Source organism: Thermoascus crustaceus (genome assembly GCF_041956765.1).
Source record: "Thermoascus crustaceus strain CBS 181.67 unplaced genomic scaffold VTN00scaffold_1, whole genome shotgun sequence".
Taxonomy (NCBI): Eukaryota; Fungi; Ascomycota; class Eurotiomycetes; order Eurotiales; family Thermoascaceae; genus Thermoascus; species Thermoascus crustaceus.
In genome coordinates this window covers 1,931,928-1,958,879 of record NW_027192527.1, presented here as the reverse complement: position 1 = coordinate 1,958,879, position 26,952 = coordinate 1,931,928, and the positions used below count along the sequence as shown (strand labels likewise).

General features: G+C 49.1%; 10 protein-coding genes across 10 annotated transcripts; 4 read left to right on the top strand and 6 right to left on the bottom strand.

The window, feature by feature from the left end:
- Nucleotides 1-1,658: 1,658 nt before the first annotated feature.
- On the bottom strand, nucleotides 1,659-3,432 carry VTN00DRAFT_696 (uncharacterized protein; the record flags this gene model as incomplete). Its single annotated transcript, XM_069433653.1, has 4 exons — nucleotides 1,659-1,975; nucleotides 2,131-2,203; nucleotides 2,258-3,162; nucleotides 3,234-3,432. The coding sequence occupies 4 exons, from the start codon at nucleotides 3,430-3,432 to the stop codon at nucleotides 1,659-1,661; spliced, it is 1,494 nt and encodes a 497-aa protein (XP_069291403.1).
- Nucleotides 3,433-4,749: 1,317 nt separating this feature from the next.
- Nucleotides 4,750-5,929, bottom strand: VTN00DRAFT_695 (uncharacterized protein; the record flags this gene model as incomplete). Its single annotated transcript, XM_069433642.1, has 3 exons — nucleotides 4,750-5,051; nucleotides 5,099-5,398; nucleotides 5,713-5,929. The coding sequence occupies 3 exons, from the start codon at nucleotides 5,927-5,929 to the stop codon at nucleotides 4,750-4,752; spliced, it is 819 nt and encodes a 272-aa protein (XP_069291402.1).
- A 609-nt stretch (nucleotides 5,930-6,538) lies between these two features.
- Nucleotides 6,539-8,320, top strand: VTN00DRAFT_694 (uncharacterized protein; the record flags this gene model as incomplete). The annotated part of the gene is made up of 5 exons (XM_069433631.1): nucleotides 6,539-6,633; nucleotides 6,726-6,781; nucleotides 6,876-7,024; nucleotides 7,088-7,102; nucleotides 8,243-8,320. 5 exons carry the CDS (start codon nucleotides 6,539-6,541, stop codon nucleotides 8,318-8,320), a joined length of 393 nt encoding a protein of 130 aa, XP_069291401.1.
- A 340-nt stretch (nucleotides 8,321-8,660) lies between these two features.
- Nucleotides 8,661-10,264, top strand: VTN00DRAFT_693 (uncharacterized protein; the record flags this gene model as incomplete). The annotated part of the gene is made up of 5 exons (XM_069433620.1): nucleotides 8,661-8,840; nucleotides 9,058-9,181; nucleotides 9,241-9,364; nucleotides 9,429-9,874; nucleotides 9,936-10,264. The coding sequence occupies 5 exons, from the start codon at nucleotides 8,661-8,663 to the stop codon at nucleotides 10,262-10,264; spliced, it is 1,203 nt and encodes a 400-aa protein (XP_069291400.1).
- A 25-nt stretch (nucleotides 10,265-10,289) lies between these two features.
- Nucleotides 10,290-11,171, top strand: VTN00DRAFT_692 (uncharacterized protein; the record flags this gene model as incomplete). The annotated part of the gene is made up of 2 exons (XM_069433609.1): nucleotides 10,290-10,382; nucleotides 10,950-11,171. The coding sequence occupies 2 exons, from the start codon at nucleotides 10,290-10,292 to the stop codon at nucleotides 11,169-11,171; spliced, it is 315 nt and encodes a 104-aa protein (XP_069291399.1).
- A 522-nt stretch (nucleotides 11,172-11,693) lies between these two features.
- VTN00DRAFT_691 (uncharacterized protein) lies at nucleotides 11,694-11,996 on the bottom strand (the record flags this gene model as incomplete). Its single annotated transcript, XM_069433598.1, has 2 exons — nucleotides 11,694-11,818; nucleotides 11,912-11,996. The coding sequence occupies 2 exons, from the start codon at nucleotides 11,994-11,996 to the stop codon at nucleotides 11,694-11,696; spliced, it is 210 nt and encodes a 69-aa protein (XP_069291398.1).
- A 1,304-nt stretch (nucleotides 11,997-13,300) lies between these two features.
- VTN00DRAFT_690 (uncharacterized protein) lies at nucleotides 13,301-13,564 on the bottom strand (the record flags this gene model as incomplete). The annotated part of the gene is made up of 1 exon (XM_069433587.1): nucleotides 13,301-13,564. The coding sequence occupies one exon, from the start codon at nucleotides 13,562-13,564 to the stop codon at nucleotides 13,301-13,303; it is 264 nt and encodes an 87-aa protein (XP_069291397.1).
- A 4,389-nt stretch (nucleotides 13,565-17,953) lies between these two features.
- Nucleotides 17,954-20,988, bottom strand: VTN00DRAFT_689 (uncharacterized protein; the record flags this gene model as incomplete). Its single annotated transcript, XM_069433575.1, has 2 exons — nucleotides 17,954-20,551; nucleotides 20,620-20,988. 2 exons carry the CDS (start codon nucleotides 20,986-20,988, stop codon nucleotides 17,954-17,956), a joined length of 2,967 nt encoding a protein of 988 aa, XP_069291396.1.
- Nucleotides 20,989-22,164: 1,176 nt separating this feature from the next.
- VTN00DRAFT_688 (uncharacterized protein) lies at nucleotides 22,165-23,124 on the bottom strand (the record flags this gene model as incomplete). The annotated part of the gene is made up of 1 exon (XM_069433564.1): nucleotides 22,165-23,124. One exon carries the CDS (start codon nucleotides 23,122-23,124, stop codon nucleotides 22,165-22,167), a length of 960 nt encoding a protein of 319 aa, XP_069291395.1.
- Nucleotides 23,125-23,703: 579 nt separating this feature from the next.
- VTN00DRAFT_687 (uncharacterized protein) lies at nucleotides 23,704-24,016 on the top strand (the record flags this gene model as incomplete). Its single annotated transcript, XM_069433553.1, has 2 exons — nucleotides 23,704-23,814; nucleotides 23,876-24,016. The coding sequence occupies 2 exons, from the start codon at nucleotides 23,704-23,706 to the stop codon at nucleotides 24,014-24,016; spliced, it is 252 nt and encodes an 83-aa protein (XP_069291394.1).
- Between the last annotated feature and the right edge of the window lie 2,936 nt (nucleotides 24,017-26,952).

Below are 26,952 nucleotides of genomic sequence, written 5' to 3'. Positions count from 1 at the left end.
AGGCCACTAATTGATCTCCGCGACCTCATTTGCACGTATACCTGTACTATATTCAGCCTTGTAGGCCTAGTCGACTCTAGCGGGGCAGGTCAACTTGAAGGTCACACCACTACTTGTTTCAAAATCACCCCAGAAGTTGGTTTCTTTGATTTTTCACTGGTGCTGTGGCGCACATTCGATTCCGCACGCAATCTACTTATTCTAGCCTAATAGAGTGGCTAAAGACTGAGGTGAGGTGAGGTATGAGGTCAGCTATGTCAACCACACTAACTACCTAGGTAGGTAAGTAGGTAGCTACTCTCTACCTGCGAGTAAAGCTAAGTGTCAAACATTCCTTATTACGTTAGGGAACGGAAATCCCGACGATAATTCGACCTAGCCTAGCCCCGCGGCTGTCAAATTACCTACCCCTAGAACTTATGTCTGTTATCAACGGGGATGTGTGGGCGGCGGAATGGATCCACGGGGTCAATTGGGAGTTTAGATTTACAGTAGAGACCCCCCCCCCTTTTCTAAGGAACCCATGTAACGCTAGGGCTGCTGAGCCCCGTCCCTTCCGATTCATCCATGAATGGATGAACGAATGGTGGGTTTAGTGTGTTATATCTACCTAGGTAGGTAGTTAATATGATGGGATTGGGATTGATACTCGTTGGATACTGTAGCAGATGGACTATGAATATCCGGTACCAGAAACGAAGGTAAAAGGTATGAAATTCATGTGATGAACTGGATCTGCAAATTTCCACGTTCTCACCGAAACCAAAGCCTCTCTTTCTCCACATGATGGATGGGAGCTCTGGTCTTGGGAATATAGTACAACAGATAAGATATGCCACGGACTGAGATATTAATGGCGCAATAAACACAGTTTGCCCATGGTACACATGCCATTAGGAACTGTCAACTTACTGGCTGTGTCTTCTGTAGGTGATGATACTAGCTGCTTGTTCAAGAGCTAGAACTTGTACATGTATGTGTTCACTGTGTACGTCCGTGGACGGAATCATAAACGTGTTAGCTCTGTGATTATATATCTTGGATGCCCACGCTGTCTTGGGAAGAAGAGTTTTTCCCTATCGAGTGGCCCTGGAACAATGTGGCTCTGCTGCAGCTTTGTCTTTCATATTATGTTATATAATCTAAAGTGGTTATACATGTGCTAGATGTTCCTATCCCTTGCTTATCGATAGCAAATATACTGTGAAGTGCAATGAGGAAGATATGACCATTGCCATGATCATTAGGTCACACAATGTGAAATGGCATGCTTTCCATGTCATGAGACCTGAATAAAACAGAAGGACAGGGCAGGGCAGATCTGAACTGGGTTTTGTTTCCTTGCCTTGTTCCATATTATCTCTTGGATACGTCTTTTCATTACCTCTGAAACTTCAAGATCTGTAAAAGATATTGTCTGCTTTGCTCTTGTGTTTTATGACCAGCTTTATATGAGAACAAAAAGTCTACCTTGCGTGTTGCAACCTGCCTGTTTATTCTGCCTGCCTATGTAAGCTTTCTCCCTGAGACCAAACCCTTTTGAGGATATCGGAGAGTATTTCATTGCCCAAAGTCACTTGCTGGGCCAAATGTAGACGAAAGCTAATATAGCAGACTAAGAAGGCAGGTATCAACCTCAGTAATAAAGAAACCTCGGATCAGGATCCTCCGAAAACCACGTATCGTCGCCCTCGATCTCCCTCGTCGAGAACCCATTCCCGAGATACTGGAACCGATTCCCCGCCAGATATGTGTAGTCGAAATCCCTCAAACTTGGGCCTCTCGAGTGCATGGAACCGGTGTATCCGGCTCCCCGGATGGATGGCCAGCACGGGGCCCGTGAACCGTCCGTTCTTGAACCACGACCGGCAGTTGGCGGCCCACGCGGTGCGCGGCATGAAATGCTGGATGTGCGTGAGGAAGTCGTCGCACGCGGCCTGCTTGACATCGTACGCTTCGATCCCCTCCTTTTGCGCTTTGGTGATCAGCTGCAGGACGTACTTGAGCTTTGCTCTGTGATGGTGAAGACGCTGCCGTGGGAGATGGGGGCGTTGGGACCGAGGAAGAATGGTTTCCTTGTTATCCTTTCTTTCTTTCTTTCTTTCCTTCTTGCTTGGGATAAGTACTTACTGAAATAGTTGGGGAATTTGGGGACCGCCGTGGATAAGTATGCATATGGGATGTTGGGCTCCGACCGGAAGTCCTTGAGACTGACACCGTCACGGCCGATGATAGGAAATCAGGCCGTGAATGAAACATCAAAGCCGGTAGCGCAAACAATGGCATCCGTCTTGATGTGCTCGCCACCAGACATGGTCAGACTGTCAGCGTCGACGCGCTCAATCTTTGCCTCGGTGATCATCCGGACGTTGGATTTGGAGAAGCTCTCGAGGTAGCCAATTCCCGGCGTGATACATCTGCAGCCGACAGGAAAATCAGTGATGATCTTGTCAGCGTATTTGGCACTCCCTTCTCTGAGTAGCTTGATCATGCTGTTGTAGGTGTTCTTGACCTCCTCTGCCTTCTGACTGCTGTTGACCAGCATCTGGAATTTGCTGTTGATCTCCTTTTCCACCTGCTTTCTGAAGGCGAGGTACAACTCAGGGTCATTGTGGAAGTGCTCCCTCTGTTTATCACTGAATCGATCCGGCATCTTCCCGCCCCTGAGCGAAGGGTACCGCGATGTAGCCCCTGGGGTGACCCATGTAGGCGATCGAATGAGATGGATTAGCTCTTTGACGTGCGGTTGCATAGAGGGAACAATCTGTATACCCGTCGAACTATTCCCAATGACCGCAACACTAAGCCCCTTATAGTCCCAATCCTCAGGCCAGTTTGCGCTGTGGATGAGCTTTCCCTTAAATTCATGGAGACCGGGGATGTCTGGCCATTTCCAGTTATTCAGAATCCCGCCTGCGTTGATGAGGAAGTGACAACAATTGTCAAAGATCAGCTGGTTGACAGTATCTTCGATCTGTAAATGCCAGATGCCCCCTTCCTCATTCCAGGTTGCTCCGACCATGCGGTGGTTCAGGCAGATGTATTTCCGCAAGTCGTATTTGGACACGCAGTGGTTAAGATAGGCTCGAATCTTGTGATGTATCGAGAACATCTCCTGCCAATCTGGATTGGGTTCCCACGCGAACTGATAATTGTGTGATGCTGGACTTAGTTAGCAACTCTGGCATACAGAAGGGTAGTAAGCGCACATAGCGTGCAGGAGGGAGACTTACGAATATCACATTTACATCCCGGGTACCGATTCTCGTACCACGTTCCCCCGATGGCGGGATTCTTCTCATAAATCACCAAGTCTGTCTTCTTCATATGCCGCTGGACCTGATACGCAAGGTTGATTCCGCTGGCCCCGGCGCCAATGCAAATGATCCGCACCGGCCTGATTGTGCCAATCGGGTTCTTTTGTGACGGCATAGTCGTTGGAGAGATGTAATCAAGGAATTTTGCTCTGTATTGGCGCTTCCATTCTTATGGACATGAAGTTTGGTGTCTCTCCCTGCCCCGTTTGTCGATGAGTCCGTCTCGTGTCCATTCTCTTTTATCAACTCATGTGCTTTCTGCCGTACGACGTCGTCTGGCAAGGTCGCTGTTGGCTCTGAAGACTGGACGCCTTCGTTGACGATTGCAGACGATGCCATATTAAATAACTGGGAGATGACGTTTTTGATGGAAGATTGGAATTTGGATGATCGTGATGCTTGTTTAACCTTGAATCAGAAGCAAGACGCAAATTTGGATTAAGCGTCTATATAGTATATGTCGCTAGAAACCTGAAATTTTATCAATAATGGCCTGATAAGGCTACATTGACCCTTACCTGCACTTCAGGCGATCTCATCGGACGAGTCCATGAACACTTCTTGCTTGCATCCGCATGTTGGAGTTGAAAAATGAATCCAAAAAGGGACTCTGCCGGCTATGAAGACTGGATATGGCATGATAGCCGAACGGCTCAGGGTTTACCGATTTGCCGGCTTCTGGATGCCAAGTCATCTCGATCAGGATGGACTACACTGTAGCTGTTAGCCGTTAACCGGTACCTGCACTGTATATCCGATTATTATAGGTTCTGTGATGATGGGTTTTGGGAAACATCGACCTCCAAATATGGGAGCTCACGTTGCCGCAGCAGGCCGGCAGCAGAACCGCGCTGATGAATTAACCGGGAAATTGCAGTATGCAGCGAGAGGACAACTAAAACAACCTTTATTTCTTTGTTGACAGATTACTTATACGCTCACTGCGATCTCCTTGGGACTGCGAGAAAGTCATACATACACAAAACAAGATGTTATCGCTTGCAACTATTTAGTACTACTACCTACAAGCGTTCTCCTGTAACCGAAAAGTCAATCATGCGGCGGTCACTGCTAAATTCTAGTTGAGGAGACCCCTAAGTATTGCCTAGAATTCAATCAAGAGAACTCCAAAGATCAGTAGCCTTTCTATGGAACCTAACTTCCAGATGCTGTATTTGGAGCTCCTTGATCAACTCGCTCAATTTCAAAGAAGTAGAGGAAAAAGCTTTTTGATGAAAATACTGATAAACATACAAGTAATGATGAAAAACCTTTTAGTGAGGAAGTATGTACGATTGCAATATTATACAATGAAACAGAGATAATTTACAAAACTTCACAATTAAACACCTCAAACGGCGTCTCGAACAGTCCATGCAACTGCGACGTCAGATCGTTCAAGCTCTCCAGCTCCGGAAAAAGCATTTGATTCTCAGCCATCAGTATCGCAAACAGCGGACTCGTTTCCGGTCGCATAGGGAAAGTAGTCCAGGACATCTACGCCGCCGCCGTGCGTCACCAACTCGGCCAGCATCGACGCAGCCATGTGCGACTCTTCGCCTGCTTGATTGGAGAGTCCCGTTGTCTCTGGGCCATGAGCGGGCTGCGCGCTGCTGAGTAGCCGCTCGAATCCCGCATCGAACATCTTGGACGAATGCCACGTTTTGGCCATCTCCTTCAGCGCCAGACGCAGGATGCCAATCTGCTGGTCCGCTGCTGCGGATAGGTACTCGACTTGCCGCGAGTGAAGAAGGGCTACATCGCGATGGCGAGGTACCAACCCGCCATGCCTTGGAGGAAGCGGAGGGAGCCCCGAGTCAGGAAATCTTCGAAAATACGCGCAACGCACGATGCGGCCAGAATGCCTGCCGTGCATGCCTTGGGAAGGGGCTGTGTGGATTTGCTCAGATGAAGAAGAGTGATGCTAGTCAAGTAAGGCAGATGGAGCTGGTGGATTTCTCTGTTGAAGACAGCTGTGTGTCCGGCAGAAAAGGGAAGTTGTAGATGTGCTGGGAGACTGCGAGCCCATTCTTTCAACTTCACGAACAGGGAGAGGAACAGGGGCCGTCTCCGGGATGGTCCTGCGGGTGAGTTGTCAAGATCAGCAGGACCATCGCACCCATGGAAATGATTTCGGGAATGCAACAGGGAACGTCCTAAAGCCAAGCACAGTTAGGTTCAATCCTCTTAGAGGAGTGCTGGAAAAGGGGAAAGAAAATTTAATAGGAAAACCCATACTTGCTGTCTAAAGATGAAAGCAGAGTAAACAAAGCCTACACCAGCATCTGGGTAAGCGTCGTCACTGAGCATTTCGAATCTCCTCCGATGCTATTCTGGCACTGAGCCAGCCCCGCCACAATCAATGAATTGGCACCTGAATCTGCGAGAAACGCACCGACATGTCTATGAATAGGCGCATCCAGGAATCCAATCCAATCATATAGAGGCCGATAAGGGCAAGGATACAAGCGAGGAACATGAATGGTCCCCGTCTGTGGGTTGGATCGGCGACCCAGGAGAGTCCGGTTGCTGGGCAGCTCAAAGCAGACCTGGCCGATGAAGAAGACGAGGACTGCATGAATTATTAACATGAACAGACGAATCTCAATCATGTCAGTCGCAGTTGCATAAGGATTAGATAATGTAGAGAGTTTCCAATACCTACCTACCTAACTACCTCTAAGGTATGGTAGGAGGTAGATACCTAGAATAGGAAGCCCAAGGTGTTCTGGAAAAAGATAACAGCGTGATAAGAGCACCTACCTGTTTCTTCAACCCGTAATATCAATAAAATAAAACACAAAAAAGCGCAGCGTACGTGTGCAATTGATGTTGCTTGCTTGATCTATTATAAGTCATTCAATCAACGAATTCCTAGACGACGACGACGACTAAGGCATCTACATCTCTAGGCTAAGGCACCGTACAACAATGCAACTGTTACCTAGGTAGTAAACGAAGATAAGCCGGCAACTCGGCTACGCATGGAGAAACTCCACATCGCATCGCCCAAAGTACTAACTTACTGGCCTACCTAACTAATCATGGTACCTATACATTAGTAGGTAAGTACATCTTCTATATGAGGGGTAGGAGGGGTAACTACCTAACCTACCTACTTGGTACCTCAACCCATTACCGTGACCCAAGGAAGTCCGAATACATCTTACATCTCTAAGTAACCCCAGACAATTATATCCGCAACCACCACAACAACAACAATGACCGGATCCATCCTCTCAACACCTGAACTGGAATGGGTCATTCTGGTCCCAGACCACCCCAACTCACTGGAAAAGCGACTCGCCGCACGACAGTAAGCAAAGCATCCCTCCCTCCCTCGACACTAGCACCTTCTTTTGATTTGATTCAATGCTAGTGCTGACAATAAATCTCACACCACAATAGAGACCACCTAGCCGGCTTAGCCAAGAGTGTCGATGCCGGGACTTGGGTCATGGGAGGTGAGTTCAACACCAAGTCTACCTACCTACCTAGGTATATACACCCGTGACTATGAATAAAATGCTAAATATGCTCTTTGCGCAAACAAAATAGGCCCCACGCTCGAAAAACCCCCCGTCGGAGACGAACCCCGCGCCTTCAACGGCAGTTTCCTGGTCGCGCAGGCCGCGACGAAGGAGGAAGCGTTGGAGGAGTTGAAGAAGGATGTGTACGCGCAGAGGGGGGTGTGGGATCTTGATAAGGTATGGAGATGATCCGATCGAAAAATTTTTTTTTGCAGGTTTCTAACACTTGAATGCGAACAGGTGCAAATATACCCGGTAAGTTGAAATGCGTCACGTCACAGTAACCGAGGGTTAGTTAATAGGTGTGGATCTGGCTGACGGAGGGATCAAAAGCTTATGACTGTCTTCCGCAAAGGGCTATAGGTGGGGAGAGAGAGAGATGGATAGAGAGAACGATAAACGAGTTTGATGAAGCTGGTTGTGCCATGAATGCAAAGGGTGATATCACCCAGCTATCCAGCCACCTGCTAGGGACATAAATACCTACCTAGCAGGTAGTTACCCTCACCAAAGCAGACGACATCCAATCTCCCGAGACCCATTAACTGTATGTATAGTAGATACTACTCTACTCTGCACACCGCCGTGAGAAGCAAGTTGCCGCAATATTCTATTATTAGGTATGTACTATGCAAGTACCGACCAACCTCGGCATTTACCTGTCGTCTTAAGTCAGGTGGTTTGACACATGATGGTGGAAATGATACACATCCAGAGTACGGAGTAGGTAGGACAGAACCTGGGGTCCGGGATGGGGACTTAGTACATACCTACCTTAGTCCATATCCAGGCGCTTACCTGAGGATCCGGTATGTTGGTACTACAGTACTTTGTAGGCAAGATACTTACCAGGGAGTCTTTGCTGAAATAAGTGCCCAGGATTCCAGCTCATGCTGTACAGTACCTAAACACTTCTGAGGTCATGCAGTAGTAGTAGTAGACTGCGCGAAATGCAGGATACCAAGTAAGACGTAGATACGGCATACATACAGTAAGTTGCCAAACCTTCTGCTGTTATGCAGGATCCCTTTGCTAGCAGCTTTGGAGGATTGCTATTTTATATCCATGTGACTTTGAAGCTATTGGAGGATAAACCAGATATTGGTATGATAGGAAACGGGTTGAGCAAAGGAAGTCCGGATCGCATTAAAAAAGGCAGCAAGGTAAGACGGCCTTGGTCAGGGACCCTGGCCCCTGGGTAACGAAAGTTTTGGCAACCTACTGTAATCGACTCATAAACTCTGTCATCATTGGTCGCTATTATTCATGCATTATTCATCACAGTCAGCCAGCCGATCGACCCTACCAACCATACCCATGGCATGGTCTCGGGAGACCAGCACTTCGGGCGCAGACAAACTTGACGCATATTTAGTGGAACTTTGTCGTTGACAGTGGTCTCGGAGGCTCATCCCGGGTCTTGGGACTGCGGTCTACCACAGACAGCAGGAAGATGTCGATCTCGAAGTATAATGGCAAACGGCAGCTGGTGGGGTCGTTGGATCTAGATCGATCGTTATGAAAGCGGCTGGGGCAGTAGTCCGGCGCTCAGATACAAAAGCCCCGCGCTGAGCTTCAGGTACCCGGTTCCCTACTCCGTAGAGAAATACTTCGGTTCTCACGCCTTTTGTACATCAGTCTCCAGCTATCCGCCTCTGCCCGACCGTGTGAATACTTACTAATCCAAGTTCCCCTATCTCCTTTTCACTTGCGATTGAGCCGACTTGAGTTAATATTCTGTCCGTTAAGTACCTATATCATAGATATCGACTCAATGCAAGAAGAATGACTGACCGATTGTGCCACAGTAATCATGTCTTCTTCATCTGGACCACTAAGTGCACAATGCGAGCAGATCCTCGCAGCCATCAAGCAGTACGAGCGATCTGGGCAGACAGACCGTACTCAGCGAATTGGCCTTGTGCAGTCGCTCAACAAGCTGGCATTGCGCCTGAAGGATCCCAGGGAGGCGATATTTGACCACTTTACAAATGTAGGATCTCTTCCCTTCTCCGGGACTCTCGGTTCCCTTCCGCCCCGTTCCACGTTGCGCGGTTCCATGGTTGGATCTGTTTCGGGTCGCCCCGCCCCCTCAACCGGGATTTGCGGTGGCCCACCTCCAGCGATCAAGAGAGCATGTTATCATGATATTGCGTGCGACCACTTGAAATCGATACCCTGGCTGATTTTTCTGCTCAATTGATCACTAGTTTGTGGAAACATGCAATTTGCGTGCCCTCCTCGAGCTGCGCGTTCCCGAGACCATTCCCCGGGAGCAGAGCATGACGGCAAAGGAGCTGGCGGCCAAGGTTGGGGCTGACGAAGCATTGATTGGTAGGATTTGCTGGTATCAATATTTACTTAGGCAGGAAATAGATGCTGACGATGGTTAGTCCGCTTGATGCGGATTCTCACCGTCACAGGAATATTCGAAATGGTAGGCCCGGATGAGTATGCGCATACCCCCTTTTCGCTGGCATACCTCGAGGGGCATGAAGTAGACTTCTTCAAACTGATGTGAGTCTGTTCCTTGCCGGATAACAGCAGCATTGGTCTGGTCCAGATCCTTATGACGTTAAAGGTGCGATGAAATCCTCGTCAACACTTCGAGACTACCAGAGTACTTCCGAGAAGTCGGTCGTAAGGACACGATGAGCATGACAAGCAACCCCTTCGCATGGGGTAACAACAGTGACGGAAAGAGCTTCTTCGAGATTATCTCACAGGACCCGCGGCGCATCAAGCAATTCGACATTGCCATGTCAACGCAGGATTCCGTCCTTCCCGTCCTGGGAATGTACCCGTTCGGCACTGAGTTGGCCGGCGTGCCCGACACGGAGACCAGACCGCTGATTGTGGACATTGGCGGAGGAAGGGGCCAGTCGCTCCTTCAGATTAAACAGCAATGGCCCGATCTGAAAGGCAAGCTCATTCTTCAGGACCGTCCGATGGTTTTGAATTCGTTCCCGGCGCTCCCGGGGATTGAGAAGATGCCGCACGACTTCTTTACCCCGCAACCCGTCAAGAGTGAGTGAAATGCGTCCAAATGGAAATGTCAAGGGGCTCAGGCTGACAAATCGGATTTCAGATGCTCATGCCTATTATATCCGTCGCTGCTTCCACAACTGGACAGATGCTCATTGCATGAAGATCCTTGAGCAGATCGTCCCTGCCATGGCGTCAGATTCACGCATCCTTATTGGCGAGATGGTTGTCCCTGAGTATGGTAGTGAGCGGCCAGGCAACGTGGAAGACATGACTTGCTACTGGATGGATCAAGCTATGTTCACCTTTGGAGGCCGAGAACGCACCGAGAGCGATTGGAAGAAGATGTTTGAAAGTGCCGGACTCAAGCTGGTGAAAATTTGGCGTAGTCAGGCAAGTAGCCAGACAGTCCTGGAAGCAAGACTTAACTAAAATTGGTTGCCGGATGCCGAACTGTATGAACTCAAAATGTCCTGTGGGTAAGAGAGAATCCGTGGTGCCACATTGGCATAGCACCTCTGACAGACTCTCGGCTGTAACGAAACTGAGAGTTAGACAGCTTTAATGTAGATCAATCAGAATTTCTTCGGAAGACAGAGCGGAGTTCTCTGAGAGTAGATGGAGATGCCAAAAAGGGTCACAAAATAGGCAAGGCAAGGTTCAGGAAGGAGCCGTGTAGATATGATCGACGAGAAAACACGCGGATAACAATAGCCGTAAAACAGTCGAGTACCTGGAAGCAATCTCTTTAGTGCCTTGTGGCTTTTAGAGGTCCTTCTTACCGCCCAGGTAGCTAGGATTCGAGTTGACTTTCGTAGGCCATACACGTTGAATCCTCCGCAAATGTTTTGGTGATGGCTCGACGTTGACCACCAGAGGATATAATCAACAAACATAAAAGAGCAAAGAAAAATACCAAAGATCGCGAGACGAATTTATTTGAAAGGTGATGGTATTTTTGAGCTTGCGCCCACCGTCTGGTTCAGGTATGAGCCTGTGATGCATCCGACGATGCTTCTAGTCTGATTCGTCTATCTGAAAACATAGACAGTCCGAAAAGCGCAAACGAGAAAAAGATGGTACATGGTGAATAATACAGGGATATAGTGACAAACAGGAAGCAGCCATATGCAGAAATCTTGTGTACAGTAACACCACAGCCACTGCAACTCCGGTCAAGCAGCCAAACAAACAACGCATCCAAAAAAAATGTACCGCAACAAAAGAGAACATCCTTGTGTCCAACATTGCTCCAGGTCACCGGCCCAGCCAGTGTATCCGATCATCCATTATACATGCCATGCCAGTCAAAAAATTCGAAAGTGCAACAGAACAATAAGTGCAAAGAAAAGCAGAGGGCCACCGCTATGTCCTTGGTATTAGGTCAGAGCTGTGGAAAGGGCAGGTGTACGGGATGTGCATGTGTCGCTTGCAGAAGAGAAAGGGATTAAACACGTGTAATGCAAAGGTATCAGTAGTGGTACAAAAATCCAAAGAGGAGCAGTGTCGGAATGGACGCGAGAAAGCGAAGCAAGGGTATCGGGTGCATGAAATGAGGACGGAATCCGGGTTTGAGACTTGCGAAAATGCAGCGGTAGCCAGGTAGGTCGAGGTCGAGGTCCAGAATGTTCGCCGCATGCACCAATCGCCCGATCTGGAGGTTAGGTTCATGTCGTCAAGCCACGGCGAATCCGGTGCGTCGATCGTCGCCTCACTTTCCGGGGCAACCCCATAGGAGATATGCGGGAAGGCAGCGGGCCCGCGACAAATAGTCCGCCAGCCCACCTCTTCCGCCAGCGCGTCCCCGAACGAGAATGCTTCGCGTCGCAAGCTTCCCGTCACTGAAACCCAGTGGACCTGTCTATTTCCACCTGCCTTTGTCCCAGCTGGCAGATCTTCTTTCGTCGTAACTGGGACCGCCTCCGTTGTGAACGACTACTTTGTAGTCTTTGGAATTTGAGGTTGTGCGCGCCACAGGACTCGAGTCTATAAGGCAGCGGAATAAAGTTAGCGGGCGTCAAATCGAAATCGGAGGGAAAACCAAGTAAATGCCCCGCCAGAGGGGAAGTCGTTACGCACCTCGTGCATCATGAACTGCAACTCTGTCGCCACTGCTATCCCTGCTGGAAGCAGATGACTCGGAAGGATTAAGCTTGTGAGGCATCTTGAATGCAGTGTTTTCCTGGTAGGTGGGGGTCGTAGGGTTGATGACGAGGGCCGCGCAGAAGTAACAATCACAGAGGTTAATCGACGTGGAATGGCAGCGCGACGGGAAGTAGAGAGGACTGTAGTCTAGGGAGAAGACAGAAGATGGGATGTTGGAGATTAAATACTGTCAAGGCTGACTGTGTCTCCCAGGAGGGATGCTGTGGCGGAGCAAGGCAGGCAAACGGGTGAAAAAAAGATGGGAGTCAAAGGGCGCAAACAATGACTGATGGCTGATACTATTCTAAGGTACAGTCTGCTGGAGATGAAGACCGAAGATGGCGATGGAGAGAGGGAAGCAGAGGCCTTTTGTATCTTTCTCTGCAGAGAGTATGGAATGTACGGTGCAGAGAGCGGGACAGTCGGACTTTTGCAGAGAGTGACTGCGAACCATCCCCGCGCCCAACGAGCCGGCCGGGGGGAGGGGTGGGCTCGGGCACCCGACGTCATTTGCGAGGTGAGGCAGGCAACAGAGAAGGCGATGAAGGGACCAGAGAGGCATCCCCGGTGCCTATTCGGGAAACACAGGGCCCATGTTTTGTCCATTGGTCCTGTCCATGATCGGGAAAGGTTGTCGCGGCCGGAAGAGAGAAGATCGATCCCGCGATCCAGGATAGTGACGATGGTGGTGCAGAGGCGGCCAAAGCCCAGGGCCCAAAGGGTCCCATGCTGCCCCTGGCAGGTGTCTCAGGAGTCAGCATCGCCTGAGGCTGCATCCTTATTTTTTTTGGCTCCGTTTACTTGCGCAACATTGCCCTGCGAGGTACGACGGGACCGGGAGAGGGTCCACCGTGCCAGGGGCTCACGGTGGTCATTGGGTTAGAGAGTCAGGCAAAGGACCACAGCCGCAAACCAGAGTCAGAAGGGAAAGGCAGCGCTCAAGGACTAACAGGCGGCCTCACTCGTCGTGATTTGTGGACAAGCCGAATGATAATGGTGGAGAGAGGGAGAAAACCGTCTCTACTGGAGTTCAGGGTCAGACAGATCGGGCATAGCGTTAGGGCAAGCGTACGTCATGCGTCTAGGGTTGCAGCTTTGGGCTCTGCTCAGCTGCTCTTCCCCATCCCAGCGCAGCGGGGATCCTCGATCCATTATCCCTGATGGCTTTCTGCTCGTCTGGCATCCAGAAGGCAGAAGCCTTTCAGTATTCCAGCTGTGGCTTTTCATGCGAGTACCTGGCGGATCGGACGTCTTTTCTGCACAACAGGCGCATGGCCAGCCTACTCTGCATCCGCTCTACATGTCGTACCACTCGATAACCGCCTAGGCCGCTTCTTGAGCACTTTTGCCGCCCGGATCTCTCATCTGTCCGATGGAGCCCTCGGACTCTCCTGTCCCTGGAACGAGAATGCTGTCTCTCGTCTGCGGAGCAACTAGCCACTGCTGCAGCTCGGCTACACCTATCAAGGTCCACGCTGGTTTTCCTTTTCTGTCAAGTGCGACGAGTCTAGAGCTCTTCTCAACCGCGAATTCCAGTTCCTGGATAGGAGCCCGGGTGTATCGCCTACCAGTTGCCTGACCCGACATTGTTTGGTGGCTCCTTGTCAACTTCGAATCGGGCTCCATGACCCAACACCTTTTGCCACCACTTAATGCCTGAATAATTTGTACTGCCACGGAGCCCGACGTCTGGTGAGGCTTCTCGATTGAAGCCACACGTGGCTGACGTCTCCAGAATTCCCCAATAGCAGGATGCCAACCCCGATAAGCCACTTCGTCCATATGTCGTGGAACTCGGAGGATATGCCATTGAGATGCTGTTCCTTGCCCGGTCTTAGGCGCCTTCCGTTCCCAAAATTTTTGCCCTATGCTTTTTTTGCGTGACGAGATTCAACCAGGCAACGATTGTCTCGTATGCCCCGTTGTCCACATGAGAACGGTTCTCTCAAAGATCCCTTTTGCAGCGTCGTAACTGCTGTCCTCCATAGTATCCGATTCACACTTCAATGGGGTTGAGAGGCGCTATCGCTTAAACTGCGACTGGCGTGGCGACTATTGGCTTAACGGTTGACGCGCCCAGCGGAGCTGTTGCGACAGCACGTCTCACCAAAAATATCACACCACGCGCCGTAGAAGCGCGTTTCAATTATTGCCTTTACCAGAATAGTCTATCTGATCGAGAACGGAAAAGACTGGTCCAAGACGAAATCCAGGTTCCCAATCTGGCACGTTCTCAGGAACGATTGTCTGCAGGAGGATCCAGTAGACGCTCCATACCGGGCCTATACTCCACCTGGACAGAGTTCCATACAGTGGACTGATAGAGGTTACTAACCTTTTGGAGCTGGTCTGCAGGCGCTGACTCCACTCGCCTTCGGGGGATAGCTGGGTTCTGGAATAACTACCATCGTGGAATCTCCATCGGGCCTACAGTATGCATGCGATCCTTCCTCTGGGATTGTTTGGATTTGCCAGCTGCCAACATCTCAGGTGTACAGCAGTCTTCACCGCCCAACGCCAGGGCGTCGATCGAAAGCAAGCCTGCGCACTGACTAAAAGGTCCAGTCCTCCCGTTCCTTTTCCTTTTATTGATCATTGTCTTCAACATACTTGTCAGTGAGGCTCCCGTGTTCTTCCGTACCTTGCAATGCAACTAACTATGTTTCGTATTCGAGCCTGCTGGTCCGACCAGGCACGCCACACCGCCTCCCAAGGTCCGGCCACGCAAGCTGGAATCTGGATCGATGAAGCACGGCGTGACTCTGCCCAGTACTCCATTGGTAGTTTGTCAGTAACCTGTCCAGCTCGAGCACTGCTGCGTCAACATACACTGTGCAAAGCTGTCATTGTCCAAGAGCTGCTACTGTTTTTGTACTCCATACCATTATTGACTGCACTCCATACACTCCGGGATGTCCTGGCAGATTGCCCGAAGAGCTCTCGATCCGTTTTTAGTATAGTCTCGTAAGACGAGGACGACGGCGACAGGAGCTTACTGCATAACAGTAGAGAGTATGCCAGTAGTACTGCATATGTCCGTTGCGCTACTAAGAAGATAGGTCTATGCTCTGCATAATGGCGTGTACTGCGTACTCCGCATTGTGTCGTGACCCTAAAGCTGTAGTGCAAGCTACTGTGGGTACAGTAGTGATGAGGACTTTATTGCGCTTGCCGTTGTCCCGATAGTGTTGCTTTTCACAGCCGCTCTGTCAATTACTAACCTACTAAGCATCTACCTAGGTACTTACCCTAAGCGGACTACTGTTGCACGAGTGGCATGCCAATTCCAGACCTGAAATGTGTCTATTTTAAAGCACTATACCTAAAGTACTGTACATAGCAGAGTCAGTATGTACAGTACATTGCATACTGCATCCCTCCGTGGAACTCTCACAACTTTATTATTCATCTAGCGCCGTTATGCCATGCTATGCTATGCCGTACTGTTTGCCCATTTTCGTCTGTTTGTTCCTTTTCCTTCCTATTCAACTTCCTCGGTTTGTTCCACTCAAAAGTCTCGGCCAGCCAGTCCGCATACATCCCTCGCTCCTTACACACCGTACTCTACGGTACCTAGTTCCGATTGCTCGCCTCACCCTTTTTCCCCACAGGCATGAATGAAAACGGAATAGTATAGGACAATATGATCCGTACTGAGTACCGTACACGTACGCAGTACGCAATAGAAAGACTACAACTTGAAGGCCTAAACACCTATCTACCTAAGGTATGTACATGTAAGCACGGCAGGGATTAACCGAGCAGAGTACTTACTTACCTAAGTTAGACGGCACACTCCACGGAGTTAAGTAAGTACCTGTAAATTGCTTAGAACGTAAGCATGGCATTGACTAGCAAGAGAGGGCGGGAGGGCGCATTGACGCTAGACGTTCTGTTCACTGTTCAAGGAGGGGGAACCCCTTGATTTGATTTGCACTCGGTCCGTGTACCAGTTACACATGCGGTGCAGTGCACATCAGTGGAGGAAAGAGAAAAAGGACACTAAAAAGAAATACTCCGTAGTCTGTCTCTGTACGACAGTGCTCGAGCCTCGCTCCGTAGTACTAGAAACTAAGCACCTACATAGAATGGGAGATATATATAAATAGAAACAAGGGACAGTACATAGAACGCAAAGGCCAAGGGCCAAGGGGCCAAGCCAAGCCAAGACTAACAGAGTAAGTAATAATGTACTTACAGACCCGGCCCGTCAATCCACAATCACATGGAGAGAGAGGGAGGGGAGAGAGGGAGGGAGAGTGGAGTAGAGTGGAGTGGAGAGATACCTGCCAAAAACTATCAGGAGTTCGAACTGCCTGTCGTACTCGCACTCGCGTCTGGCCTGAACTGGACTGGGACCCTTTGATTGTTTTCTTTTTCTTTTTGTCGATCATGCCCCCAATCCCGGTCAATCTGTTTCATCTGGTAGGTGCATGCACATACATCTGCGGAGTAAATACGGAGTACAGTATGTATGGAGCAACTAGGGCGAGTCGAGTCGAGTCGAGTCGAGAATTCTAAGCCAAGTCCAAGGAGCACGGAATGATGTACCTGCATAGTAGTATCTGTAGTAGGGAGTGTGGAGTGCCTACATAGGTACCTCGGTACGATACGACTGCACTGTCTGCACCGTACATACTGTGGACGATGGATGGATGTATAAATACGGCAACTGGATACATTATTATACAGCACTGTGCTGTGTACTTACTGTACGGAGTACATGAACAGTAGGTCGTAGGACCCGTATCTACGTACGTACGTACGTATTGGTGGAAGTTACTTCCGGGACAAATGAATAACCGATCAAGCATTTTAGATCCTTTGAGATTATTAATTCGAAATTAATGTTCTCTACATAGCCTACATAGACGTGAAGGAGAAGAATGGCTAAGTAGTAGCTAACTGCACCAAATCTGCAAAGAGCTCCAAGTTCAAGTATCAAAATCAGCCCATCCATAGGGTAATCTCTAGGAAAGTCGAGACACAATATACGATCGGGCCAGAAGACAAACAGAGATGGATGTATCATTTATAGCTAGCTAGTCTTTTGGAGTGGACGAGGGAAGACGAAAACATACAACGCGGCTCTCAGAAAATAATTGTCGGTCCCTAGTCATCAGGAGCAAGAAAGTAAAGTGCCTCGGTATAGATATTTATATATAGTTTGACTTGTATATACTCTGGAGTTGTCACCGGCGGCACTGTCTGCTACAATATATAATATGACTCCTTTCTAGTTTTCAAGCTTAAGACGGGAAGGTCTTGCGCTTCAAAGGATTTCAATTCTGCATATAGCCACTTTAATGTCGCTTGACATGATGTTGTTAATCATCTAAAATTTTTGACGTTACTGGACATATAAGATAACATACCCCATCACAAGGATCATTAACGTAGATTCTGAACGTTACTAATTAATGTATGTACGTGCCCCCGAAATTAGCCCCGACTCTAAAAGTCTATCTTCTACTACGTGTTTCCCATATTCATTATTGCGACCCGAAATACATCTCCCAACCGTCCGAAAAAATACCCATTTCCTTCATGGTGCGTAGTCAAAGATATGCCAGCTGAACCCCGCACTTGATCTTGTGACCAGCCAGACCCGTGCGCGGGGTGACCTCATCATCATCCATAACATCCAGAGATAGATTCCGAAACGTTTGAATAGAAGTGAAAGATTCCGAATGTGCTTGTTTGTCAATAGTATGCCAGAACTGACGAAGCACTGCGTGAAGAGCCATCAAGGGTGATGGCAAAGGTTACGCGAGCGACCTCCAAGACTAGGCTGGGAGCCAACCGGATAGCGTATCTCACGTTTCCCTCGAAGTAGACATCAAGTGAAAACGCAACTCCGTGCCTGCGTCGTTCAGAGGGCGCCAACCAGGTGAGAGAACGTTCGAATACGCCAATCGGAAGCGTCTTTGCACCAGGCGAAGGAGGCTAACCATCATCTAGAGGTCGTACACTTTGTCAGGGCGCCTTCCCATTGCCTGCCCTGTTCATTCTCTCCGCCCAGCCATTCATGCTTCGTCGAATCCCCAGCGTCTTTCGCCCTGTTGTGGATCCCATCTGGTTGACCATCGACATCGTGGTCGTGTGATACGTGGTCGCTGGCCGTACGCCGCTGACAGGAGCTGATGAACTTTTAACATCGTGATCAACCCGCTCCGCCTCTTCCTTGCTTTTGACGAGGGAGTCTGCGGTCTGTTGCTGAGGTCTGCTCTCGAGAGCTGGCCTTGAGGAAGATGAGAGCCACGTGTACCGGTTGGGATCAGATGACTCGAGGATCGGGCGCGACGTTGTTACACGCTGCGACTGGACACGCCGATTTAGGAGGGTTTGGGGAACAGCACGCCCCGAAACTCCGTTTGACACCTGAGAATGGTTGAACTGCCCGATTTCGCCACTTCGGGACGGCCAAGGATTCGCCAAAGATGGTTGTTTGGATACCTGGTGCTTGGGTCCAGACTGCTGGGCAAAAAAACTCGATATGCTGCCTTGAGTTAAGCCGCCAGCTTTGTGGCCTGCGGTTTTTGCTCCCTTCTCCTTGCTTTCAGGCTGGTCTTCCTCAACTGGTGGCTGCGTAGCCATATGCTGCCTTGCCGTCGAGAAGCCGAGAGACAGGGTACTGGGCATGGAGAAATTAGCGGGATTATTCATGGTATACGTGAATGACGAGACATATGTGGATGTCTTGAGATCTGGCTTTTCATCAAATCTTCGTCGCTTGGGGAAAGGTTGCTGATCTTCAGTTGCTATAGCCCGAGAGCCATTCCATCTAGTAACTGCGTCAGGATGCTCCTCGCCGTCAGCAGTCCATAGATCGTCGTTCACTCTTGCAAGGCCATCCATTGCTTTCTGCACATCCTCCGCTGAGGGCGGAGGCCGACGCAAAATTTCTGCGATTCCGCAGACCTCGTTATCACGAAATCTGGGTCCAGTCAGACGGAATCGAGAATCTATTATCTTCTGTGGGAGAAAGGACGTTGGAGTCGTCTCATCGCTGTTGGTGGAGTCTCGACGAGGAAAACTGAGATAAAGCAGAGCTTGCGCCCTTGTCATCGCCACATACAACAACCGCCTTTCCTCGTCGCTATCTTCTGCTCGTGAATGCGGGATGATGCCCTCGTATACAGCTGGCACGAAGACCACGGGCCACTCCAAACCTTTTGCCGCGTGAATAGTGGAAATGGTGACCTTTTCTTGGGGCTGGTCGCCCTCTTCAGAAGTGATCTCTGTCGATAAGGCAACGTTCGCAAGGAATCGCGCCAGCGCTTCCTCACCCGGGTGCGCTTGTTGTTGCTCAATGCCTTCAATCTCGGGAAGACTGTCATCTTGCTCAGGTTCGGATCCAGAAGCATCTCCAGCTTGGGCCAGGAGTTCCTCAACGTTAGCCCATCTATTGTCTTCGTCCAATGGGTATGTCGTCTTGAGGTATTCCTTGAAAGCGAGCTTTTTAATTATAAATTCCAGCAGCTTTCTAGGCGCGGAATCGTCGCGGTATTCCAACAAATTGTGTCTAGAACTCTCAATCAGGCCGACCAGAACGCTCAGGCCCTGATCAGCCGATTTGGACAAATTCTTTTTCGTTGATCTGCGACCTTGCGCAACGTCTTTGATAAAGTTCCACAAAGGCTGCTGGGCTTCCTCTGCACCAGAAGATAACAGCTTCACACTCTCATCACCGATCTTCCTCGATGGGACGTTGATAATACGAAGGAGCGCATCACTGTTTCCGGGCTGGCTCACGACTCTCAGGTAATCGAGCAGGATCTTAACCTCGACTCGGTCGAAGAATCTAGATCCACCAACCATCCGGTATGGTATACCCTCCTTTCCTAACTCAGATTCGATGCGACGTGACAAAGAGGCCGAACGGAGCAGGATAGCAAAATCGGAGTAGTTCAGAAGCTTTCCCGTCATGGCGATGCATCTCTTGATCTCCATCACCAGCCACTGAGCCTCTGCAGCAGCCGTAGGAAGTTTTCGCAGCACGGGCATTGTCCCGACGCAATGTGTCGGATGCAGCTTTTTCGCCGGCCGGGACGTATCTTGTTCGATGACGTCCTGTGCAGAGCTCAAGATGGATGCTGAAGAACGGTAATTTTCTTGCAGAAGGGAGACAGAAGTGTCCTTGTACAACTTTTGCATGCGTGCGAGATTCTTGATCTCCGCAGAACGGAATCCGTAGATACTCTGATCCGGATCACCGACGATGGTGATGCGTTTGTTCCTGGCAGCAAAGAGGTTCATCAGGTCGAACTGAATCTGGTTCGTGTCTTGAAACTCGTCGACTAGGACTGCTTGCACATTGGAGACGCATTCGGGGTGTTGTCTGAGTAAATCAGCGCATCTCAATAGTAGATCGTCATAGTCGAGTAGATTGGAGCTTGCCAACGCCAGCTGGTATCTACGGTAGACCTGGATAAACTCTTGCTGCTCCGCACTCTTCATTTTACTTTGCCTGACTTCTAGCTCTTCCCAACTAACACCCCGGGCCTTCTGGCTTGATATTCTCGCTCGCGCGGTGTTGGGCTGGATGCCGGCGTTCAATCGCTTCACGATCCTCTACCGCTGACCATAAGCAACGATTTCATAAAGAAGAGAAAAAAAATACTGGGTATCTGCATTCCTACCTTTATGATCGCCAAGCTGTCATTACTATCGGCAATCCCGAATCCTTTCTTCAACCCGATCAGATAACCATACGTCACAAGGTACCGGCGACATATCGAATGGAAGGTTCCTAGAATCAGCTTCGACTCCACTTGATCCCCTATCAGCTTGGAGATGCGTTCCCGCATCTCGCGGCTCGCTTTGATCGTGAACGTGCAGCAGATGACATCTTCGGGCCTGTATCCGTAATGCGATAGCAGGTACGCGACACGCGCCGTCAGCGTCTTCGTCTTCCCGGAGCCTGGAGGTGCGAGGACTTGGAGAATGGATGCGGGCGAGGTAACCGCAGTCCGCTGGGCAGTGTTCAGGCCATCTAGAATGGGATCCATGTGTCTTCTTGGATTTTGAGATCCTGTTTCTAACGACTATTGATGTTCTCTTGGCCGCGATAACGCAGCGACGTGTTTGCGGCGAGACACGCCAAAACGCGAAGTCATGTGACGAGGGACATTTTGCCAGGGCGCTTGGATATCTCTTCAAAATACCTCTTAAATTATGGGATATATTTTTTTTTCTGTTTGGGAGATATTTTGAATATTACAGCCTGATTATTGTGACACTAATTTTATGTAGTGAGAAACCCACAGATTTCGCCGTTCCCACTTTCTAGCGTGGACTTGATCAAGAACATTCCGTCAAATGGACATGGGAAATCAAGAATCCCTACATCGCCGATAAATATGACAAAGATTCACCACATTCTGTTCTGGTTTCACTCGCTATAACCAAAGGAGACTCCATTATAACGCCTGTCTCTCGAGGTTTGGTTTGGCCTACAATACCGACGCTCCTGTCTCTGCCAATTGCCGATAGTGTCGCAACGGACTAATCCCTTGCTTGTGAATTCATTTTTTTTAGAATAAGGAACAAAGGAAAAGATTTGGCAGCCTCTGGTGATTGTCGGCCAAAAACATAGTAAATGGATTGCGGAAACAACTTGAACAGCTTATCCTCGTTGAAGGGGAAGAGGAAGCCATAACCCGTTTGATATATCAAGTAGTTGATCTCAACGTCGATTATTTTATCATTTTGATACCCTACAATACATGTCAAATAGGAATGAAAAATAGTAGGGACTACTCTTTCCATACAGTCCGAGAGAAATCTCCCTCTTAATGATCTGTGGCCATACATCAATGCAATATTGTATTGTCAACATATAGGAAGATACATCGTATCTCCTATTGCAAATTTCTTAGATTTTTTTTTTGACATCGACTATAGAACACCTTTTTGGCTCACGGATCGAATGGGTATTTGAGTGATTGTATTGAAGTCACCGTCTCAGGCGAATTTTTGTGTCCAGAGTATCCAGCTCGCAATGACAATGTGAATCAACAAGCACAATGCGCAATATAGTAGCCTCTTCCAATTTCATGATCATAAAAAGATGATAGGGGATTCGTCAACGTGTGGTCCAGTACAGATCCAGATTGCGATAGGTCAGGTGAGAAGCCTCTGGTCAGGTGAGGACAACGGCATGAGGTCCATAACTTCTGCGACTCTCAAACAAATATGTTCAACGGCAAGCCCATCGTGACCGCGTAGTTTATATCCACAGCTTCCACTACCTGAATATCCCCTGCCACGCTTGCAAGCATATACGCCTCGCTGCGGCTGAGACCCTTCGTTGCAACTAGCCAGCGGATCAGGTTTCGTGCCGCCTTCTTCGCCGCCTCCAGAAGGTCCGCATCAATACCCATTGCAGCATACCGACCCTTATCTGCGACAACAGATTTCGGATAAGCCCTCGGTGCAGTTTGGAAGTGTGGCGACGTCACCCAAGGGTGATCTTTGCAGACCGTTAAGCGAAGGGTAGCCTTCATCGGGGTTTCGATCGCAGTGCCACAGACCTCCCCATGGCCCTGAGCAGCATGGCCATCACCGCAGCTGAACAGCGCACCAGGGACCTGGACGGGGAGGTAAAGAGTGGAGCCCACTGTGAGGTCGCGACAATCGATATTGCCTCCAGCGTCTGTGGGAGGGATCGTTGAGAAGTCACCATCCAAGCCCGGTGCGACGCCCATGATTCCCAGGAAAGGCCGGAGAGGAACATGCACTCCTTCCTTGAATTGCGCACAGCTGGACCCTGGCTCTAATCTCCACACCTTGAGCGCTGGATCTGGGAACTCATCTGCCAGCAATCCGAACCCTGGCATGATGGCCGTCCATCCCCAGTCTGCCGTTTCCAACGCGAGGATCTCGATCTTCAAGGCATCGCCTGGCTCAGCGTCGCGAATGAAGACGGGCCCAAAAGCAGGATCCGCGAGTTCGGTTTTGAAAGAGTTGATCACCGAGCTATCGGATTCCTTCCCTATCTGTCCATTGCTGCTGTCGACAGTATCGAAGGTGACAACGTCCCCTGACGAGATGGTCAACACGGGTCTTTCATTTTTGGACCACCGCAGATGCTTTTGACGGCAGCCGACGTGGATCGTTTTGCAAGTCGACTCGATTAAGCCCATGTTGGGGAGGTGACGAACCCTCCCGGAAGGAAGAAGTGGACAGGAAAAAGGATGGGAGAGCAAGGCTGGGCCATCATTGTCTCGTCCATATATGCATTTCGGGACCGCACGCCCAAATATACTAGAGAACTGCAGCACAGACAGGTGCTTGCATCGGCGTTTCCCTGGGATGCTAATATAGTGCGCATGGCTATCGGCGTCCCCGCCCAGATCGAGCTTCCTAAAGGAGTATGAACCGCTGTCAGTCCGAATTTTGGAGCCAGCCCTGTATCACCTGGAGGCTAGCACCCTCGGTGTCCTTATCGAACAGGCTATCAGCGCGCAGAACAGACGCCTGCATGAGAAACGAAGGGTCACACAAGGCCAATGGCCCATCCAACAGCATGGGACCGTCTTTCCCAGGCAAGCAGGTGGTTGCAACATCGTTCTGGGCCCCCCATAACGGGAAAAGCAGACGCCAGATGGCTTCCTAAGTGGGCGTTTAGTCGATCCACCGGGCCTTTGACGTGCGGAAAGGCGTGCTCTCCAGCGCTGCGAGAAATGCTTGTCGGTCTAAGCGAGCCAATCGGCAACAGCACAATGCGGCCAACGCTGCCGTCTTTCGTCTGGGATACCATCATTCGACGAGTAGAGAAGATACTAGCACGCCGAAAAAGACCTGTGCTGCGTACGGTGTCGTCAGCGGGTACGGTGAGATGCCCACCGACTGGAGAACAAAGTTCTCTACTGACCTGTCACAGAATGTTCGTAGAAGCCGGAAAATATGTCCGGAGATGAGAGCTATAGTAGAATCAAAGACGAAGTTTCGACGGTGGATGTATGGCAAGATTGGAACAATATCGGAATTGTTCCGCAGATCTACGCACCGGGGTATAGGCAACAACCACACTGAAATACTAGTCGGATCGCCACAGAAAACCCACATAGTACTTTCAGACAAAACGACCTTGTTTCTGGTAAAGAGTTTTGGTCGAAAAGCTGCTTTCTCTGAGCTATGTGGCCTATGACGGCGACTTAAGTCTTAGGGACTAGTTAAAGGATGAGCCTGGTGAAGGGCCCAGTCATCAAGCCTACTGCCATTGAATCCAGCAATAAATAGGTATATTAATGCTAGGCATTCTGTAGACTGACACTGAAATCAAACACCTACGATACAACAGGAAGGTCTACAAGTGGAGTCTATACCTTACCTAAGCCATGACCATTGCTGATAAATCCGTTCTTATCGAAAAGGGCCACGATAACCACTGAACTCTAAGACGCGAAAAGGGAAGGAGTTTACAATTTGCAGGTGAGCTCATATTATCATCTGACTTGCTACCTCGGTACCTACTTGTTCGGGCCTACTCTCGCCGCACAGATCTTGCAAAATTCGCGAGGACAAGTGATGATCTCTGTGATAGTATCAATATTAACGGCCCCGCAGATTACGGCAAGATAGCAGATGCCGCTCGGGCTTCTCTTGGACTATCCCGACGCGGCTATCTTCGGCGCGCCGTCTTGCGACACCGATCTCCACCGTACTCGATCGTATGTCATTCTTCCCGCTTGCATTTTCTGAGAAAACAGATTTCCAGAATGTTGTACGGTGAACTCTTTTCCTCTTCGTCAAAGATGCAAAGGACTATCTCCGCGAAATTCAATAGAAGTTGACGCAACGAATCCATTAACCTGATGTGTCTGTTCCAGCAAAAAAGTGGTTCATATGAAATTGAGATCTGGCTCTGAGTTCTTCTGACAAGATTTCAAAATCTGCGCTGCACAAGAAAGGCCATACTCCCATGACTGTATGTACACTCTACCTGTCGACTCGGGTCGACTGGAGCGCCACCGGATACCTCTGTCTTCAACATACAAATTGCCTGTTACACCTTTGCTTGGTTTAATTATGTTGGTCCAGTGTCATCCATAGTCCATACAGACTCTCAAGAGACATTCTATGACCAAATTGGGCTTCTTGTCGGGCACCAGTTTCTAACTAATACCCTATAAAGACCCGGTGTCTGGCGTACCTCGAGGCTTCGTAGGACACTCCCAGAATCTATCTCATCAACGTCTGTCAATATCAGTTGTTTAGGTTGTAGGACTCTTCCATTGGAAAACAGGTACTGCCGCACAGGCTCTGCGGCTTTTAGAAGACTTAGAAAGGGTTCTAGATCATAAGAAATTACCAAGTCAGAGTAATGCCGTATATGGAATACGGCACAGGTACGTGAGTATATCAGGACTTTGAAGTCGAAATCCAATCTGATTATTTTACCCAGCAGCTCGACCGAAGGTATTGAAGAGATATACCCACTTGATCATGCATGCTATTCGACACGCTTTCATTCTCAAGGGCGGGCATTCTCAATGGTGATGTTGAGATTTGACAAGCAGACCTTATATTAGTATCTTTTTATAGGGAAATGTTCGTTATAGAATTTTGAGCAGCTAATCTTAAAAAGGATGTCAAAATTTCTGGATTGGAAAGCTTAAACACCGGAAAGAAGCGAGCCTTGAAAATAGTTGAAGAGGATCACCAAGTCGTCGGACTACGTCTCATTTAGCGAAGCTCTTCTCAACCTCCTCCAGCCGTTGGCTTTAACAGATGTCCCTACGGAGACGATTGGCCTTCCTCATGTCCCATGTCTAATTTTAAAACCTACTACCTTCCTGATCCTCGCTTCTTGAAGGCCTTTCCGTTATAGAGAGATTTTGATAATGAACTTACACTATCATATCCATCAAAGTCTATAGATCTTTCTCACAAGAATGATGGCTGAATGGTTGTTGTTATATTTCATGCTGGAGAATTTGAGTAAGAGATATTTCTTCTATGAAGCAGAGCTGTGGTACAGATAACGACGAGTTAAGATAGGGAAGCGTTCTGCAGGTCCAAAGAGCCTAGTAGAGGCGACAAAATGTTGACTCAATACCTATTTAAAGCCGCAAAGAAAATGTCTCGGACAATTGCTCCACATTGAGATGGTAGATCGTATATAGTTTCCATTCCGGTCACCATGGCACCGCATGTGATGTGAGACCCATGCCGTATTGTCTTTGTATATATAAAAACCAGCCATTGATAAATTTCTGGTAATCCCGGTCTAGGTTCAAAGAACATACCGCAAGCCGAATGTCACGGTCAGCACGACGAATGCTTTGGATTTCCGGTATTCCGTCCCAGTTGGCGGCGTTAGCCCCGACACGGAAATCCCTTTTGCCATTTTGCTGGGGATGGCGGCATATGAAGATCGTTTTTGGAGCCCCGTCCGCGGTTGGCATGATCTCAAATTCTTTGAAGTCAACAAGGGGAGCCGATGGTAGATTGAGAAATATACCTAGGTTCGCTGCTCATGATTTTGCATGGTTAGCATTGCTGCTTCTCCAACAACGGTAGTTGGCTTCTGACAGTCTCTGAGTTCTGCATCAAGACTGCTTCTCCAGGGTTCATTTGCGGCTAGCATTCCAAGGTACCGCAGCGCAAGCAAGACAGTCGGGAGTGAATATCTGTCAGACTGCGCGAACCTAGTAATCCAAAGGTATGATGATGAAAGCTCTGATTATTCGAATCTACCTAACTAACTGACTATTTATTCTCATGGAATTAGGGGTTAAGACCTTCCGAATATTTCTTTATTTAACGATCCCGAGACATTTTCATGAAATATGAACGGATATAACAAAGGAAAATAGGCGGTTTCGGGTATAGACAGTATGATTCCTTTACTGCAGGGACTATGACCTTCTGCAGATCCGAATCGGCGTGTGCTAACTAGGCTGATAGGTTTCTTGGCATACCACTAGGTTATAGTGGTAATACTCGGCTGACAATATCATATTGCG